General features: G+C 42.3%; 1 protein-coding gene across 1 annotated transcript in view; it reads left to right on the top strand.

Annotated features, from left to right (window-relative positions):
• Positions 1 to 17,097, top strand: part of LOC134227043 (uncharacterized) — a 386,403-nt gene that overhangs the window by 83,879 nt on the left and 285,427 nt on the right. The window contains exon 2 of the mRNA XM_062708245.1: positions 12,114 to 12,565. Within this exon, the coding sequence (XP_062564229.1) occupies positions 12,124 to 12,565 (442 nt within the window). The 5' untranslated portion in view covers positions 12,114 to 12,123. The remainder of the gene's footprint in view (positions 1 to 12,113; positions 12,566 to 17,097) is intronic.

Below are 17,097 nucleotides of genomic sequence, written 5' to 3'. Positions count from 1 at the left end.
CGACTGAACTCCACATCCTTATGAGAAGTACAGAACGAAAATCATTAGAGCAAAGATATATTGTTTAATTCGAATTTCTGACAATCAATACTAAAACTCACTTCAGAGAGCAACTCAAAGTTAATTATAATCGCTATTTAGATTACTAATCCTTCGTTCTCTTAACTTTTCCACAGTCTTCACGAAAACATGAGCGGCGCTGAGCTTGAGTGCAGTTTTTGCAAGTTCATGTTCATCCCGAGCGCGCGTTCTCCTTCAAGCTCGTGTTCACCATCAGCATCGAACATGGGTGCGAAAAATGAACGCGGTGCGGCTCAGCTCAGGCGCGAGCTCAAGTTCAAAACTTGGGCTGTGTGTTCAGGCTGTGTGCTCATCCAGCATGCTGTGTGCTCAGACTGTGTGCTTAGGCTGAGAACTGAGGCTGTGAGAATAAGTTTTGGGCCGAGCGCGATGCTTTACTATTATGCGGCACGTTTCGTATTCGCCATAGTTGAGCGGCATAGCAAAAAAATACGAATCGGAGCTCGTAGATGAAAACAAGAAAACAAGCATTTGCATTTGCGTGCGTCAAAACGGGAAAATAATCAAAACGTTCGCAAAAGTACCCATTCTGCGTGGTCCTTTAGTATGTGAAAAGCAAGCGTGTTATGTTTTATAGTTAAAAATAATCCAGAACGTGAAGCAAACTAACTTTAAAATGAAAATTTAGTTTGTAAGCAAAGATGGTACATACCATTATTGTTTCTATCCAGCTTCATTGAAAGAATGAAACTCAATTGGGGAAACAAATGAAATATAAAATCTTCCTAAAAAACAAAAACATAAAAAGTGTACAATAAACGGATAGTTGTTCAATAATTCCGATTTCATACGGAGGCTTATATAATGAAAACTCCTGATTGTTGATTATTGCATTGTCAAATTGCCAAAATATGTACACACATTTCCATCTCAAGTAGAGAGAAATCCCTCAGTGCCGGACAACTTAAACACATTACTTAAAATTCTATAAAACTCGGGTACCCTGCATACACAAAATATACGATCCATATTTGATTATTTGTACATGTTTTCCGATGATGTACCTTGATAATGACTGAAGATAAAAAAAATCACGGATTACAAAACCGTCCTCCAATATCGTAAACTTTAGCCGCATTTTAAAATATATCCGCGTTCCTACTCGCTTGAATCTAATACAATGAGGTCGGTATTTGCGAGGGGAATACGTTACACGTACATCCGCGTAGAACAACTTTGTGAAAATAATAGCGTAGAAAACCGGCGTAAATGTCGAAATTCGCTTAAAAAATCAAGTGATTTATGCAATCCGCTTAAAAAGCAACCCAAGTATACACATTCATAACACAATTTATCACTTGTGTAAAGATAAGTCAGTGAAGGTAGTGCGACTTTTAAAGGAAATTACATAAAACTTAAAGTTCCCACCTTTTTCAAAGTCGAAAAAAAATGCACAGGAAAGCTTTTTTTTCGTTTTCCACTCATTTTGGCTATGCCAAATAACTTTTGTTCTAGCATTTTTCTCACAGATGATTCCTTCCTATTGAAATCTTTGAAAAAAGTCGTGGGCGGGAAAAAGTTAAAACACCAAAATGCTAAGCCAAGCCAACCAAGCCAACCAATGTCTGTTGATTGTAGCCGATGTTCTGTACCGTGCTCAAAGCGGCGCTCACAGCCGCGCTGAAAACATCAATGTTCGAGCCCCGCTGTGAGCGCGGTACAAAACATGAGCATCCAGCCTAAGCTCGGGTTCATGCTCATTTTTACGAGTGCACGTTCGAGGTCGAAGCGAATGTTCATTCGAGTGCGGCAGCACGGATAAACATTTGCGCGGGGCTGCACCTTGAAGACTGAGTGGAAAAGTTTTCCACGTGTATTCGTCTTCAATAATTCATTTTTCTATACTTCCCATGATCGCATATTTGTAACATTTGTATTTTGATTGATTTTATAAATCGTTTGTAAATCCTCCCCACAAACTCAATCATTCCCAGCTTACCATAGATAAGAAAGATAGTAAAGCATGTTTAACTGTTGTGGGATTAGATGTAGTAAATTGAGCTTTCTTTACTACTCAGAAAACGTATTTCTCGGGTACTTATTCAAAAGGACGTATGTGATTTTGTAAACAAAGATTCAAACGTCGATTTGTCCAATCTGATAGCACTCCCACGCAAACCATCACCACAGACAGATTGGGGAAGCCTTCGGCTACCTGTTGGTGGTGTTGGTTTGCGTGGGAGTGCCATCAGATTGGACAAATCGACGTTTGAATATTTGTTTACAAAATCACATACGTCCTTTTGAATAAGTACCCGAGATTTGATCTTATTCTGTGCCTTACCAATTACCACCCCACTGATCGAAAAGTAGGTATACTAGTTTGACCACTCCCTGCGCTGATACTGCTCGTTTGAAATCACAATCCATTTCTTTCGGCTCTTATTGCTGCCTTATTACACTTCACTGGACAGCGATCAGTTACTACTAGTTTGATTTCTGTGGACGGATGATTATAATTGTTAGTGATTCACAACAAACTGAAAGCGTATTCGTGATCGTTGACGTATTTTATTACTGGCAAGATTGCAGGACTTTGCTGATAACACTGTTGTCGGCCAGTAAGAAATGAAAAACAATCTTAATAAGGCAATATGACCTAGAATATGACTGCTAAAAAAAATACCCGTTTGGAATAAAAGCATAATGTTTAGTGGTGCGATGCAGTGAGTTAATCATTATTCATCGGAACTTGAAACACGATAAGGACACTCCTCACGGAATCCAAGTTTCAAAGTGCTTGCGTTTTCGGGAGCACACCACTCGATACGGAGGCGGCACACAACTGTAATTTTTGTTGATTTAGCTTTGCTGCGTCGCAGCATGCGAGAAAAAATAAAAAAGACAGTTGTGCGTTGCTTCCGTATCGAGTAGTGTGCCCCCGAAAACGCGAGCACTTTGAAACTTGGATTCCGTAAGGAGTGACCTTAATGTCTACTTGTTCGAACGCTCGTGTTTTTGCATTTCTTATGACTCGTCTCAGGCCAAGTCTTATTCTGACATATAAGTGGTAAGAAAAAGCATGATGTTATACAGTCGTTCAACAACACAATGAATTGGCATTGTATTGCATCAAGGGTGGAACACTTAAATAATGAGATTAGTATATTACTGCATCTAGTGGTCTCCAGTAGCCTTGCGAGCAAAGGCGTAGGATTGAAAAACCGGAGATGGCAAGTTTGATGAAATTCACAATATTTTCTGCTTTGTGCGCTTAGTACAGTGTATTTGTGATTCTTTATATTTTGGAGGCACACACCATATCCAGCTCCTCAAGAATTGAACGCAGTACCTTTCGCTCGTAAACCTTTTTTTCGCATGTTTTAGGGCTTATGGCCACGTTGCGTTTTTTCAAACGCCTCGGGCACAAAAGTGTTGAAAACAAAAATGTAACTGCGGAATATCTATGATTTATTCTCGGTTGAGTTAGCAACGTTTTTTTTTCTTCCTTGTTAGGTACATTTATCACTGCGACCAGTTTATTGATCTATTGTGATATAATATTCCCCTTTTTTTAATCTGACCCATAATGACGTATCACTATTATTATTAGTGATCGTCATCGAATGACTAAGAGCTTTATTCCAGTTCGGTACTACACTTCTCATGACATGCAATACCGTATAGGTATTTGATCTCCAGATTTCCAAGGGTTTTATTAGCCCCTTGCTGAAGAGCTTACGTCTTTGATTAAAAAAAATCATATTAAATGTTCAGAGTCTTCTTTCTGCATGTCACAAAAGCTGGAAGCAGCAACTTGAAGTTTTCGTATCAGCTTCAAGTGATAATGGTTCGGACAGTGGCCTGTAATAAGACATGTACATGAAAAGAAAGATTTATGATTTTGTGGGTCACCGAAATGTTCGGAGTGATATATCGCTTCGACTGTCTAGCAATAAACGTGCTACTCCAATTGGTTACAACCTTCGAAGATTCCCAAGCCATCAACTCTGCGGATGCACTATGGGGCCTCCCCATACAAACTGGCTGACACAAATATTTTCTTTCTTTTTTCGAGCTTATAAGATGTTTTTAATGTTGTCATGTCATAACAGGGAAATGTTGTTAAATAAAATTCCAGTAATTTCGCGACTATCTTTCAAAAAGGGCTTAGTATTTTGACTCTTCAATCAAAAATATATAAAAAAAATACCAAACGACAGCGAATTTTTATTCACAAAATATCAAGAACAAATAGGGAAGAAAGTTTATTATAGTAGAATATTGAAATTTTCGTTGCTATGATTCACAGTGAGGAAAAAAAGTCAAGTTTCGGAGCACAAGCACAGGCGTTTTTTTACAAATTGCGTTTTCTTAAAATGGCGCAAATTTGCGCAAGATTTTCAGTGGGAAGCTGAAAGTACACATCCCGAATATGATCCCCAACTAAATATCTCCTACTTTCGAAAAAATAGTGTAAAAATTATTGGTGAAAGAGGATTTTCCGATTAAAGTCCGCCTAAATCCCCATAGTGGGATGTAGCACAAAAAGGTTCTGGTCCCACAAAATCCTGGGATGATCTGAGCCTTGCCAATGCATCGGCTCCTTCGTTTCCTCGACTTAAGTCGAGTCAAGTACGAGACACTGAAAACGGCCTCACAGTTGAGCTCGACATACGTATCGTAAAGATAACAAAAAGTAGTGGAAAAGTCGGATAACCATTTTAACCTCAAAATGAATTCAACGTTTCAAAATTACTCTGTGGTGAAGTTTTGAACGCAATCTCAGGTTTTGTCCAGGATTTGTATGAGGGCCCGCCACTGTGCGATTGCCCAGTCCAGAACGAGCAGAAAGCAGCAGAACCCGATCATCACCACTAGCGCTGCCCAGGCATTACGTTCGCTGTGTGCGGTTCAGTATTGTAATTTCTCATTTTCAATTTGAATTATCACGCGATGTTTACATATCTGCCCCTTTCAATATATATAGAAACGCGAAGAATGAATGGCATGCTACGAAAAATCTCAAAAAATATTTGTTCCGTGACAGGGCATGAAAGTGTGCCATATTTGGTTTATTTTTGTGTTTATTACCACTTTCAACTCGGTGAATCAAAGGAGTATGATTAATGAATCGACTAGTTACTATTATTCGCATATATCTATTGAAATAACTTAGAAATTGTAATTTTAAAATAAAGCACAACAACCTTTCATGACTGCCTTTCATGCGAAATTGATCAAAGAACCCACGATTCTTTCATTTGGTCGCCTGAAATATAAAAAGACGCTTTGCTCTCTGTCGTATGACGATCATGACCTTTTCCAGTACTGGTGCGGTTGATGATGAGAAGACCACACTCAAAAAAATACACACGTTACTATAAAGTGTTTTGCACTTTGATTTGCCCTACTGGTCAAACATGTGAAATTCGAGTGCAAAACACTTTCAGTAGCTCATCATTTCACATATTACTTTGAACAGCAAAACACTTTCTTCAGAAGTGTTTTATACTTGAGAAAAAATGTTCTTTGCTTTGTATTCAAAATGGTATTATATTGTAATCCAAAAGTATTATATTTGATTTGCAACTTTGAAACAAGCTTTGAAAGTGAATATTGTTACTTTTCGTTTGCCATGTTTTCAATATTCCAATTGAATTCATATTTGTTGATAAATAAAAATCGTGTATAATTATTCCAATTAAATTTTATTCACTAATATTTTTAGATTTTTGTCTATCATATGTTTGCATAATTGAACCACATGTTATTCTCCACCTGAGTGTTATTCTCGAACATTTCTCATGTTAAGGTTGATAATTCCTCCGGGTTCTATAAATAGATAGAAAATTTGTATAATGTATACATATGATGATTGCCTGTTTCATTTAAGTGATTTGTATCTACCTTTAACAGATCCTTTGATGCGGGTTCCAGGTGATTCAGGTGATGATCCTCTGGTGCCAGGTTAACGATGGCTCTTAGAAAATTATTTCCTATTACACTGAAAATAATCCAAACGCTCGATCCAAGATTTCTTGCACTTGAATACACTGAGGATACTGGCCGTAAGATTTTCATACGACCAAACTTATGAGAATGTTTCATACGAATTGAACTATGAAAATCGTAGGATCCTTTTTCGATCAAATCTAACTTTTTATTGGGTATCCAACAAAACAATTTCTCGAAGCGTCGATGGGCGTGTGGTGAGAACGCACGCCTCCTAATCACGACGTCCATGGTTCGAACCCGGGTTACACTTTTTTTTAACAAACTGAAAATATTTCATAAGATTGTCGTATGAAATACATTCCATAAGAGAATCGTATGAAAATCATTACAATTTCTTGTGGTGAAATTTCATAGGAGAAACGTATGATGTTCTTACGACCAGTATCCTCAGTGTATCAAAGTAGGTTCACAATTTGATTCAAAATGTATATCTTTTCGGATTAAACTTTTTCACCCTTCGAAATCAAGAGCTATTACACTTGAGAACTAAATTTCCAGTCACTCTCGGATATCTAGTGCGTTGATTATTTAATTAAAGTGGAAAGCACTTAGTTTTGCCCTACTGATCAGTAACAGTGACTTCGAAGTGTAAAACACTTTCTATTCGACAGGTTTGTTTTTGACAACGAAGTGTATTCTGAAGCTACATCGTCAAAGTAAAATCCATGAAATTTGAAGTGCTCAACACTGTTGACTTGTTGAAACAATGTTGCGCTTTCAAAAAATATTGAGCTTGTGTTCTGCCAGTTGGTAGATCAAGAAGGGCGTCCCAAGTTCTCAAAAAAAAAAGAAAGGTTTTGCTGTCAGACAGTAAGTATAATTGATAAAATGCAATTAAAAAAAATGAATAATATTTCTCAACATGTATTGCTATTATTTTTATTTGCAGGAATCGAATACTATTCAAAAGAAAATAATTTTCTCCATCGTTAACCCATCAGGCAGCAAAGGATCACATATATAGCTTGTGTTTAAGGTAGATACAGCTTACTTAAAAGAAATAGGCAACCATCATATACACGGTAAAAAATCAACACGCTCAATTTAACTGTTCCGTAACGTGTATATTTTTTTGAGTGTAGTATTCGATTCCTGTATACAGTGGCGTAGCCAGAAAATTGGTCTGGAGGGTGGTTTCCCGAAAATTTTTTTTTTTTGGAAAAAAAATTCTTCTAAAAATTTTGTTCCTGGGGGGGGGGGGGGTTATGTCCAAAACCACCCCCGTGGCTACGTCACTGCCTGTATATAATGAAAATAATAGCAATGGATATTGAAAAAAATATTACTTCTTCTGCATTAAATGTTATCAATTATTACTTACTTTCTGATAGTTCTTTCTTGTTTTGCTGGAAACGTGGGACGCCCTTCTTGGTCCACAAACTACCGAATAACAAGCACAATATTTTTTTCAAAGGGGAACATAGTTTACTAAAGTGTTAAGCACTTCAAACTTTGTGGATATTACTTTGACAGTGTAGCCTCAGAATACACTTCACTGTCAAAAACAATATCGCTAGTCAAGTTGAAAACCGAAATGGGGGACTATCGAAGTTGGATTTTTCTCGCAATCCGTACGTTAAACCTAACTTCACTAGTAGTGCGCTAGTCTAATTAGGCCCTAGAAGGCCTTAGAATTTCCTAATAAAATCTGATTAAATTCATGAAGTAATTTAAAAAAACTGAAAAAAATTTCAATAAAAATTTTTTGAAGGAATTCCTAAAAGAATTTCCGAAGGAGTTTCCTGAATGCATTTTTATGCAATTCCTAAAGTAATTTAGGAAGGAACTCCAAATAGAATTTGGGAAGAAATTCCTTCATTTCTACAGAAATTCCTTGGTAAATTCATTCAGGAACTACTTCCGGAATTCCTCCTGGAATTGTTCCATCTGGGATTTCCTTCGAAAATAGCCCCAGGTTGTTGTTCTTTCGGAAAATGCACCAATAATTTATTCTAAAATTACTCCAGCAAATCCTTTGAAGATTACTCTAGGATTTTTTTTTCGGCAATTCCCTGAGGGATTTCTAAACATCTTCCAGAAATTAATCCAGTAATTCCTTAGAAAATTCTTCCAGGAATATCTTTGGAATTTCCCCTGGACATTAGGTCAATACTTCCACATCCATTATTTATTTATTATCAGACTAAGGCCGGAGTGGCCAGTGCTGCACATAAAAGTCTTCTCCATTCAGCTCGGTCCATGGCTGCACTTCGCCAACCACGCAGTCTGCGGAGGGTCCGCAAATCGTCCTCCACCTGATCGATCCACCTTGCCCGCTGTGCACCTCGCCTTCTTGTTCCCGTCGGATCGTTGTCGAGAACCATTTTCACCGGATTACTGTCCGACATTCTGGCTACGTGCCCGGCCCACCGCAGTCTTCCGATTTTCGCGGTGTGAACGATGGATGGTTCTCCCAACAGCTGATGCAACTCGTGGTTCATTCGCCTCCTCCACGTACCGTCCGCCATCTGCACTCCACCATAGATGGTACGCAACACTTTCCTTTCAAAAACTCCCAGTGTGCGTTGGTCCTCCACGAGCATCGTCCAGGTCTCGTATCCGTAGAGAACTACCGGTCTTATAAGCGTTTTGTAGATAGTCAGTTTGGTACGGCGGCGAACTCTATTCGATCGGAGCGTCTTGCGGAGTCCAAAGTACGTACGATTTCCAACCACTATGCGCCTCCGAATTTCTCTGCTGGTATCGTTATCGGCGGTCACCAGTGAGCCCAAGTACACGAATTCTTCAACCACCTCGATTCCGTCACCACCGATAGAAACTCGTGGTGGGTGGCTTACATTGACCTCTCTTGAGCCTCTTCCTATCATGTACTTCGTCTTCGACGTGTTGATGACTAGTCCAACCCGTTTAGCTTCGCTTTTCAGTCTGATGTAGGCTTCCTCCACCCTCTCACAGTTACGTGCCATGATATCAATGTCGTCGGCGAAACCAAATAACTGGACGGACTTCGTGAAAATCGTACCACTCGTGTCAATCCCTGCCCTTCGTATTACTCCCTCCAAAGCGATGTTGAATAGCAGACACGAAAGACCATCACCTTGCCGTAACCCTCTACGGGTTTCGAAGGGACTCGAGAATGACCCTGAAACTCGAACTACGCACATCACCCGATCCATCGTCGCCTTGATCAACCGTATCAGTTTATTCGGAAATCCGTTTTCGTGCATTAGCTGCCATAGCTGGTCCCGATCGATTGTATCATATGCGGCTTTGAAGTCGATAAATAGATGATGTGTGGGCACGTTGTATTCGCGGCATTTCTGCAATACCTGACGTATGGCGAACATCTGGTCTGTGGTAGAGCGTTCACCCATAAATCCCGCCTGGTACTGCCCCACGAACTCTCTTGCAATTGGTGTTAGTCGACGGCATAAAATTTGGGAGAGTACCTTGTAGGCGGCGTTCAGCAATGTGATTGCGCGGTAGTTGCTACAATCCAGCTTATCGCCCTTTTTGTAGATGGGACACACGACACCTTCCATCCACTCCTGCGGCAGAACCTCATCCTCCCAAACCTTGGTAATCATCCAGTGCAGCGCTCTAGCCAGTGCCTCACCACCGTGTTTAAACAGCTCTTCTGGTAGTTGGTCAACTCCAGGGGCTTAGTTGTTTTTCAGCCGGCCGATCTCCTTCTGGATTTCCTGGAGATTCGGAGCCGGAAGTCGCATGTCCTGCGCGCGTGCTCCTAGGTTCACTACCATACCGCCACCGTTGTCTGCCATATCGCCATTCAGGTGCTCTTCGTAGTGCTGCCGCCACCTTTGGATCACCTCACGCTCGTTTGTAAGAAGGTTCCCGTTTATGTCCTTACACATATCGGGCTGTAGCACGTGGCCCTTACGTGAACGGTTCAACTTCTCATAGAGCTTTCGTGCGTTATTAGCGCGGTACAGTTCCTCCGTCTCTTCACGGTCTCGATCTTCCTGCTGGCGCTTTTTCCTCCGGAAAATCGAGTTTTGTCTGTTCCGCGCCCGTTTGTATCGTGCCTCGTTCGCCCTCGTGCGGTGTTGCAGCAATCTCGCCCATGCTGCATTCTTCTCCTCAACTAACTGCTCACATTCGCCGTCATACCAGTCGTTTCTCTGATCCGGACCCACCGTGCCTAGTGCAGCGGTTGCGGTGATTCCAATGGCGGATCGAATATCTCTCCAGCCATCTTCAAGAGATGCTGCGCCTAGCTGCTCTTCCGTTGGGAGTGCCACTTCCAGCTGCTACGCGTAGTCTTGGGCTAGCCTACCGTCTTGTAGACGCCCAATGTTTAGCCGCGGCTGACGACTCCGACGCGTGTTGATCACCGTCGAGAGTTTTGAGCGCAGGCATACTGCGACGAGGTACTGGTCGGATTCAATATTCGCACTACGGTAAGTGCGTGCGTTCGTGATGTCGGAGAAGAATTTACCGTCGATTAGAACGTGGTCGATTTGGTTTTCCGTTTCTTGATTAGGTGATTTCCATGTGGCCTTGTGGATATTCTTGCGGGGGAAGAAAGTGCTTCGGACTACCATTCTGCGGGAGGCTGCGAAGTTTATGCATCGTTTGCCGTTGTCGTTCGATACGGTATGCAGACTATCCGGTCCGATGACCGGTCTATAAATTTCCTCCCTTCCTACCTGAGCGTTCATGTCACCGATGACGATTTTGACGTCCCGCAGTGGGCATCCATCGTATGTCAGCTCCAGCTGCGCATAGAACGCTTCTTTCTCGTCGTCGGATCTCCCTTCGTGTGGGCAGTGCACGTTGATGATGCTATAGTTGAAGAAACGACCTTTTATCCTCAGCTTGCACATCCTTGCGTTGATTGGCTGCCACCCAATCACGCGTTGGCGCATCTTTCCCAGCACTATGAAGCCGGTTCCCAGCTCGTTGGTGGTGCCACAGCTTTGGTAGAAGGTAGCCGCTCGATTCCCGCTTTTCCACACTTTCTGTCCTGTCCAGCAGATTTCCTGCAGCGCTACGACATCGAAGTTGCGGGGATGTAATTCATCGTAGATCATCCTGTCGCAACCTGCGAAACCTAGCGACTTGCAGTTCCATGTTCCAAGCTTCCAATCGTGATCCTTTATTCGTCGCCTAGGTCGTTGCCGATTGTATCGAGTCGTATTATCTTCTATATCGTTCGTAATTATCTTCTATATCTTCTATATTCTTCACATGACCACCAAGCCCGTCACCCTATTTAATCCCCGGAAATAGGTAATTAACTTTGATTGGACTAAATGAAAAAAAATCACATAAGAGAAGTCTAAAATAGCGCTTAGGTAAATGGGTTTAATTTTTTCATTGATTTACGTTTTATTGATATACCTAACAGTAAAAAAAAATCCTGATTAATCACCCTAGCGGTAATAGTGCCTTTCTCGTTCATTGCAAAGAATAATATTTTGGCCATAAGTTTTGATCTCATAGTCCGATCTGACCAATTTCCAATAGTCAGCTATTTGTTCCAAATTGTGTGGATATAATAACTAGACATACCCAATGAACATAAATATGAATTAATTATGTCTAAATAATTATGAAAACTGCATAAAAACGTCATTTGAATTAAGTTAGGAGACAACTAAAACGATATTGAATGATTTGTCAATAAAATAAGGGTGCCCATAACCGAACGAATAAAGGTGCCCACAACCGAATTTCGCAGCCTTTTTGAAAAATGAAGAAAAAAAAATTCGCGCTAAAATTGTAATGGCAATCGTCATTCAGCCTCAAAATAGATTAAATTTATGACACTTTGAAAAAGGCCAAAAAAAAACTTTCGTGTTGTTTTTTTTTTGTAAAAAAAAAAGATTTGTCCCTAGTTCAAAGTAGAGATCCCCATCCGGTTTGATATTAAGCACAAAACATCATGTTACAATAGCAAACTAATAACGGTTGTCAGAATGACAGCATCAGTTATCTGTCAAAAGATACATAGGGGTGCCCATAACCGAGCGGTGCCCACAACCGAACCTCCTCCCCTAATATTTAGCAATTCGAATAATTGATTTTAACTAATACGAATAAACTGTTATACCAAAAACTAATTCCGCATGGTTCTTCTGTACTTCCAGAGACTCTCGGATGGATGAGTGGAAATACCTCATCGCGCTGCTGATTGCGCTGTTGAGCCTTCGACTTCCGACGGTCGATTCGATCAAAGACGGCAACAGCGGAAATGGACCGGCAGCTGCACAATCACCGGGAAGTGCAACGGTACGGTCCACCGCAGGTGGGGGACGTGCGGCTCCCCAGGCGATAGCTTCCCTCTCGTCGGCGTCGATAGTGGCGGCCCTCGCTGCTCGACAGAACAATGCGGCCTCTGCCGCAGCTGCCGCGGCCGCCGCCTCAGCCTCGACGGGTTCTGCTTCCATCGGTAGTAATGGGAGCAACGGTGGAACGGTTCTGAACCACTGCAATTTGGCCGAGTTTCGATGCGGCAATGGAACGTGCATTGCTTCGTCGAAGTATTGCGACGGAAGCTTCGACTGCTTGGACAAAAGCGACGAGCCCCAGTTCTGTACAGGTGAGTTGATGTGTAGAGGGGAGTTTTTTTATATTAGATATCGATAGATCAATTTTGTGGTTAAGGATTATCCCGTTCTTACGATTATGAAAATGATCATCCATATGACTGTTGATATTCCGATTGGTTGATAATCAGGACTGTTCAAATCAATATTTTTTTATCTCTGAAATAAATCGTTGAAATTACCCACCACTTGTTAACTAAGCTGCCACTACAACAGATTATGGCGTGTGATACTTAAAAAAACAAAAGTGTGTTTCCTTTTTATTAAACTTTATTTAACTACCCGAACAGAAGAAAATAGCTCAATAATATCAAATCTTGATAAGATAGCAAAATGAGATATGGACATGATTGATATAAGAGATAAAAGATCAGGCGACAATATCAAAATTTTGCACTAAAATATCATGAGGAAATCATGTTATGTTATTTGTAAGAAGTGATCAATATCAAGTGCTATTGGCTTGTTCTTATCCATAGCACATTTTGATATTTAAATGATATTTCAGTGCAAATTTTTGATATTGTTGCTTGTTCTTTTATCTCTTATATCAATCAAGTCCATATCATGTTTTGTTATGCTGTTCATGGCTTCTGCCCGGGTAGCTCGTTCATATGCAGCTTTTGTTTTCATTCAGGATACTCTTTGCCGAAGCATAGGTTCGTAATAATACATGCCAGAATATTGATGTGAGCATTTTGATATACGTTTGGATCAAGTCCATATTGATAAGTCACTTTTCAGAACTACATCACTAATACAATTGAGTTTAGAAATTCATGCAATTTTATAGAACAAATCGACCTTCCCCAGAAGATAGCGAGGCTCACCATTTATTATGGTGCTGGGTCGTGTGAGTGACACAGTTTCCTCTCACGTCGTTTCCAAGAAGCGCACAGTGGGACAATTTGATACAGAATCCTGCTTGGTACAGCGTAAAAGTTGCCACGCCATAACCCAGTCCCGGAAAATATGTGTGCCACCGAATGACGACACTTTGACGAGTATCATCGTCGACAGCGCTTCTGCCGCTTCGCTCTCGTGCGGCCTTGTCGTCGTCATCATCGACGAGAACCGTGTATTCGAGGACAGGATATTAGCTGGATAATTTATGGTCACCGAGACAATACACCGCAGAATGTTCGGCCACGTCTCGTACAGATATGTTCCGCACAATATGACCCACTCGGAATGGACACGTGAGCAAACCTCTTTCCCCGCTCTATTCTGGGTATGTAGCTCGTTCGGAGCTTTGCTGCCATAAGCTTGCAGAATTTATGGACAATTGAATATGATTTTGTTGGGACGAGGACGACGCATTTTTGTCGCTTTTATATGGACATAACCGCACGCACCAGCACATGTGCTACGTGGAGAAATAGAGTTCGCAAGGGACATTTTCGGTTTTATGATCTATAGAGGTACGAGATTTTTATATCTTATACAGAAAATGAGTTTGTTTGTGACCCGAGCATAATGCTTTTATTTAGAGAGATTGGACAGAAGCAGAACCGCAGAATACTGAATCACCTGTGTTGTAGGTGCATTAAATTTCTGCCCTTGCAATTTTATTGGTCCGGAGGGTATGTAGCAACTATTTTTCAGGTGGCCGGAAGTGTCATCTTCTATCTCTTCTCTAAGAACATCATATCATTTTTATATGTACTTGAGACAGATCATCAAACGAAATTCACTTGAAGTACATATACTGCACTTCAAGTTGAACAGGGTCAGAAAAGTGTTGCAAGGGCGATAACTGCAGAGGGTTTTTACTGAATTGGTTCTTTGGACAATCCTTTGTAATACCAACGCTGCTGATAAGTACTGTACAAATAGATATTACACGGAATGGTCAAGCTGAACGATTATAACGGGTCGGTCAGTCGCAAAAGGAGACCATCCGACGAGTTTTCGTTGTCCAGCTTGAGATCTTCTAGGGCAGTAATTCTCAACATGGGGTACATGTAGCACAATGGCGGATGTATTACAATACAAAAAACTAATTGATAAAGTTTTGATATCTATTTTTATTCTAATACTTTGTATTGTAATATGCATTGCGATCAGTAAACCAAATACTTTGAATCCTGTCCATCCCAACCAGTACAGTGTATGAAAGGCTGTAGGACAAAACATCGAATTTTTTTCAATCTTCAAAATAATCTGATTGTTTCAGACAAAATGTTGAATAAATAAGCCGTCTTATGACAAGTGAAGCCTTCCAAATAAACGATAGTTGAAAAAAACTATAATAACATTCTTCTTAACTAAAATCTAGAATGTCAGATTCTGAACCCTCTATTTGAACCATGAAGGCCCTTTTCTGAAAAGGCGTCGTTGCAAGAAGCTCGAAAGCCTATTTAAAGAGGCTCGGAACCCTCATTTCAACTGGCTCGGAATTCTCCTTTCAATAGGTTTGGAACTCTTTTTTTCAAACGGCTCAGAAGCCTCTTTTTAAGTAGCTCAAAAGCCTCTTTTAGGGTGCTTAATATCAAGAGGCTCGGAAATTTAATATCAAGAAGCTACGAAACCGCCTTTCAAGATGCTCAGAAGCCTACTTTCAAGAGGCACGAAAGCAATCTTTCAAGAGGATCGGAAGCACCCCCTCAAAGACTTAGAATTCTCCATTAAGGAGGTTTGGAAGCTTTCTTTCAAGATGCAGAGAAGTGTAATTAAAAGATGCGCAGAAGTTGCCTAATTTAGGAAGAGGCTCGGAAGCCTCCTTTCAAGAGGCTCGGAAGCCTCCTTTCAAGAGGCTCGGAAGCCTCCTTTCAAGAGGCGCGGAAGCCTCCTTTCAAGAGGCGCGGAAGCCTCCTTTCAAGAGGCGCGGAAGCCTCCTTTCAAGAGGCGCGGAAGCCTCCTTTCAAGAGGCGCGGAAGCCTCCTTTCAAGAGGCGCGGAAGCCTCCTTTCAAGAGGCGCGGAAGCCTCCTTTCAAGAGGCTGGGAAGCCTCCTTTCAAGAGGCTGGGAAGCCTCCTTTCAAGAGGCTGGGAAGCCTCCTTTCAAGATGCTGGGAAGCCTCCTTTCAAGAGGCTGGGAAGCCTCCTTTCAAGAGGCTCGGAAGCCTCCTTTCAAGAGGCTGGGAAGCCTCCTTTCAAGAGGCTGGGAAGCCTCCTTTCAAGAGGCTGGGAAGCCTCCTTTCAAGAGGCTGGGAAGCCTCCTTTCAAGAGGCTGAGAAGCCTCCTTTCAAGAGGCTGGGAAGCCTCCTTTCAAGAGGCTGGGAAGCCTCCTTTCAAGAGGCTGGGAAGCCTCCTTTCAAGAGGCTGGGAAGCCTCCTTTCAAGAGGCTGGGAAGCCTCCTTTCAAGAGGCTCAGGCCTCCTTTCAAGAGGCTCAGGAAGCCTCCTTTCAAGAGGCTCAGGCCTCCTTTCAAGAGCTCAGGCCTCCTTTCAAGAGGCTCGGAAGCCTCCTTTCAAGAGGCTCAGAGCCTCCTTTCAAGAGCTCAGGCCTCCTTTCAAGAGGCTCAGAAGCCTCCTTTCAAGAGGCTCAGGCCTCCTTTCAAGAGGCTCAAGCCTCCTTTCAAGAGGCTCAGAGCCTCCTTTCAAGAGGCCTCAGAGCCTCCTTTCAAGAGGCTCAGAAGCCTCCTTTCAAGAGGCTCAGAAGCCTCCTTTCAAGAGGCTCAGAGCCTCCTTTCAAGAGGCCTCAGAAGCCTCCTTTCAAGAGGCTCAAAGCCTCCTTTCAAGAGGCTCAGGCCTCCTTTCAAGAGGCTCAGAAGCCTCCTTTCAAGAGGCCTCAGAAGCCTCCTTTCAACAAGAGCTCAGAAGCCTCCTTTCAATTCAAGAGGCTCAGAAGCCTCCTTTCAAGAGGCTCAAGCCTCCTTTCAAGAGGCTCAGAGCCTCCTTTCAAGAGGCTCAGAAGCCTCCTTTCAAGAGGCTCAGAAGCCTCCTTTCAAGAGGCTCAAGCCTCCTTTCAAGAGGCTCAGAAGCCTCCTTTCAAGAGGCCTGGAAGCCTCCTTTCAAGAGGCTCAGAGCCTCCTTTCAAGAGGCTCAGAAGCCTCCTTTCAAGAGGCCCGGAAGCCTCCTTTCAAGAGGCCTCAGAAGCCTCCTTTCAAGAGGCTCAGAAGCCTCCTTTCAAGAGGCTCAGGCCTCCTTTCAAGAGGCTCAGGCCTCCTTTCAAGAGGCCTCAGAAGCCTCCTTTCAAGAGGGCCTCAAGCCTCCTTTCAAGAGGCTCAGCCTCCTTTCAAGAGGCTCAGAAGCCTCCTTTCAAGAGGCCTGGAAGCCTCCTTTCAAGAGGCTCAGGCCTCCTTTCAAGAGGCTCAGAGCCTCCTTTCAAGAGGCCTGGAAGCCTCCTTTCAAGAGGCTCAGAAGCCTCCTTTCAAGAGGCCTCAAGCCTCCTTTCAAGAGGCTCAGAAGCCTCCTTTCAAGAGGCCTCAAGCCTCCTTTCAAGAGGCTCAAGCCTCCTTTCAAGAGGCTCAGGAAGCCTCCTTTCAAGTGGCTCGGAAGCCTCCTTTCAAGAGGCTCAGGCCTCCTTTCAAGAGAGCTCAGAGCCTCCTTTCAAGAGGCCTGGAAGCCTCCTTTCAAGAGGCCTG

This window comes from Armigeres subalbatus, chromosome 3 (genome assembly GCF_024139115.2).
Source record: "Armigeres subalbatus isolate Guangzhou_Male chromosome 3, GZ_Asu_2, whole genome shotgun sequence".
Lineage (NCBI taxonomy): Eukaryota > Metazoa > Arthropoda > Insecta > Diptera > Culicidae > Armigeres > Armigeres subalbatus.
This window is presented reverse-complemented; position numbering and strand designations above follow the sequence as displayed.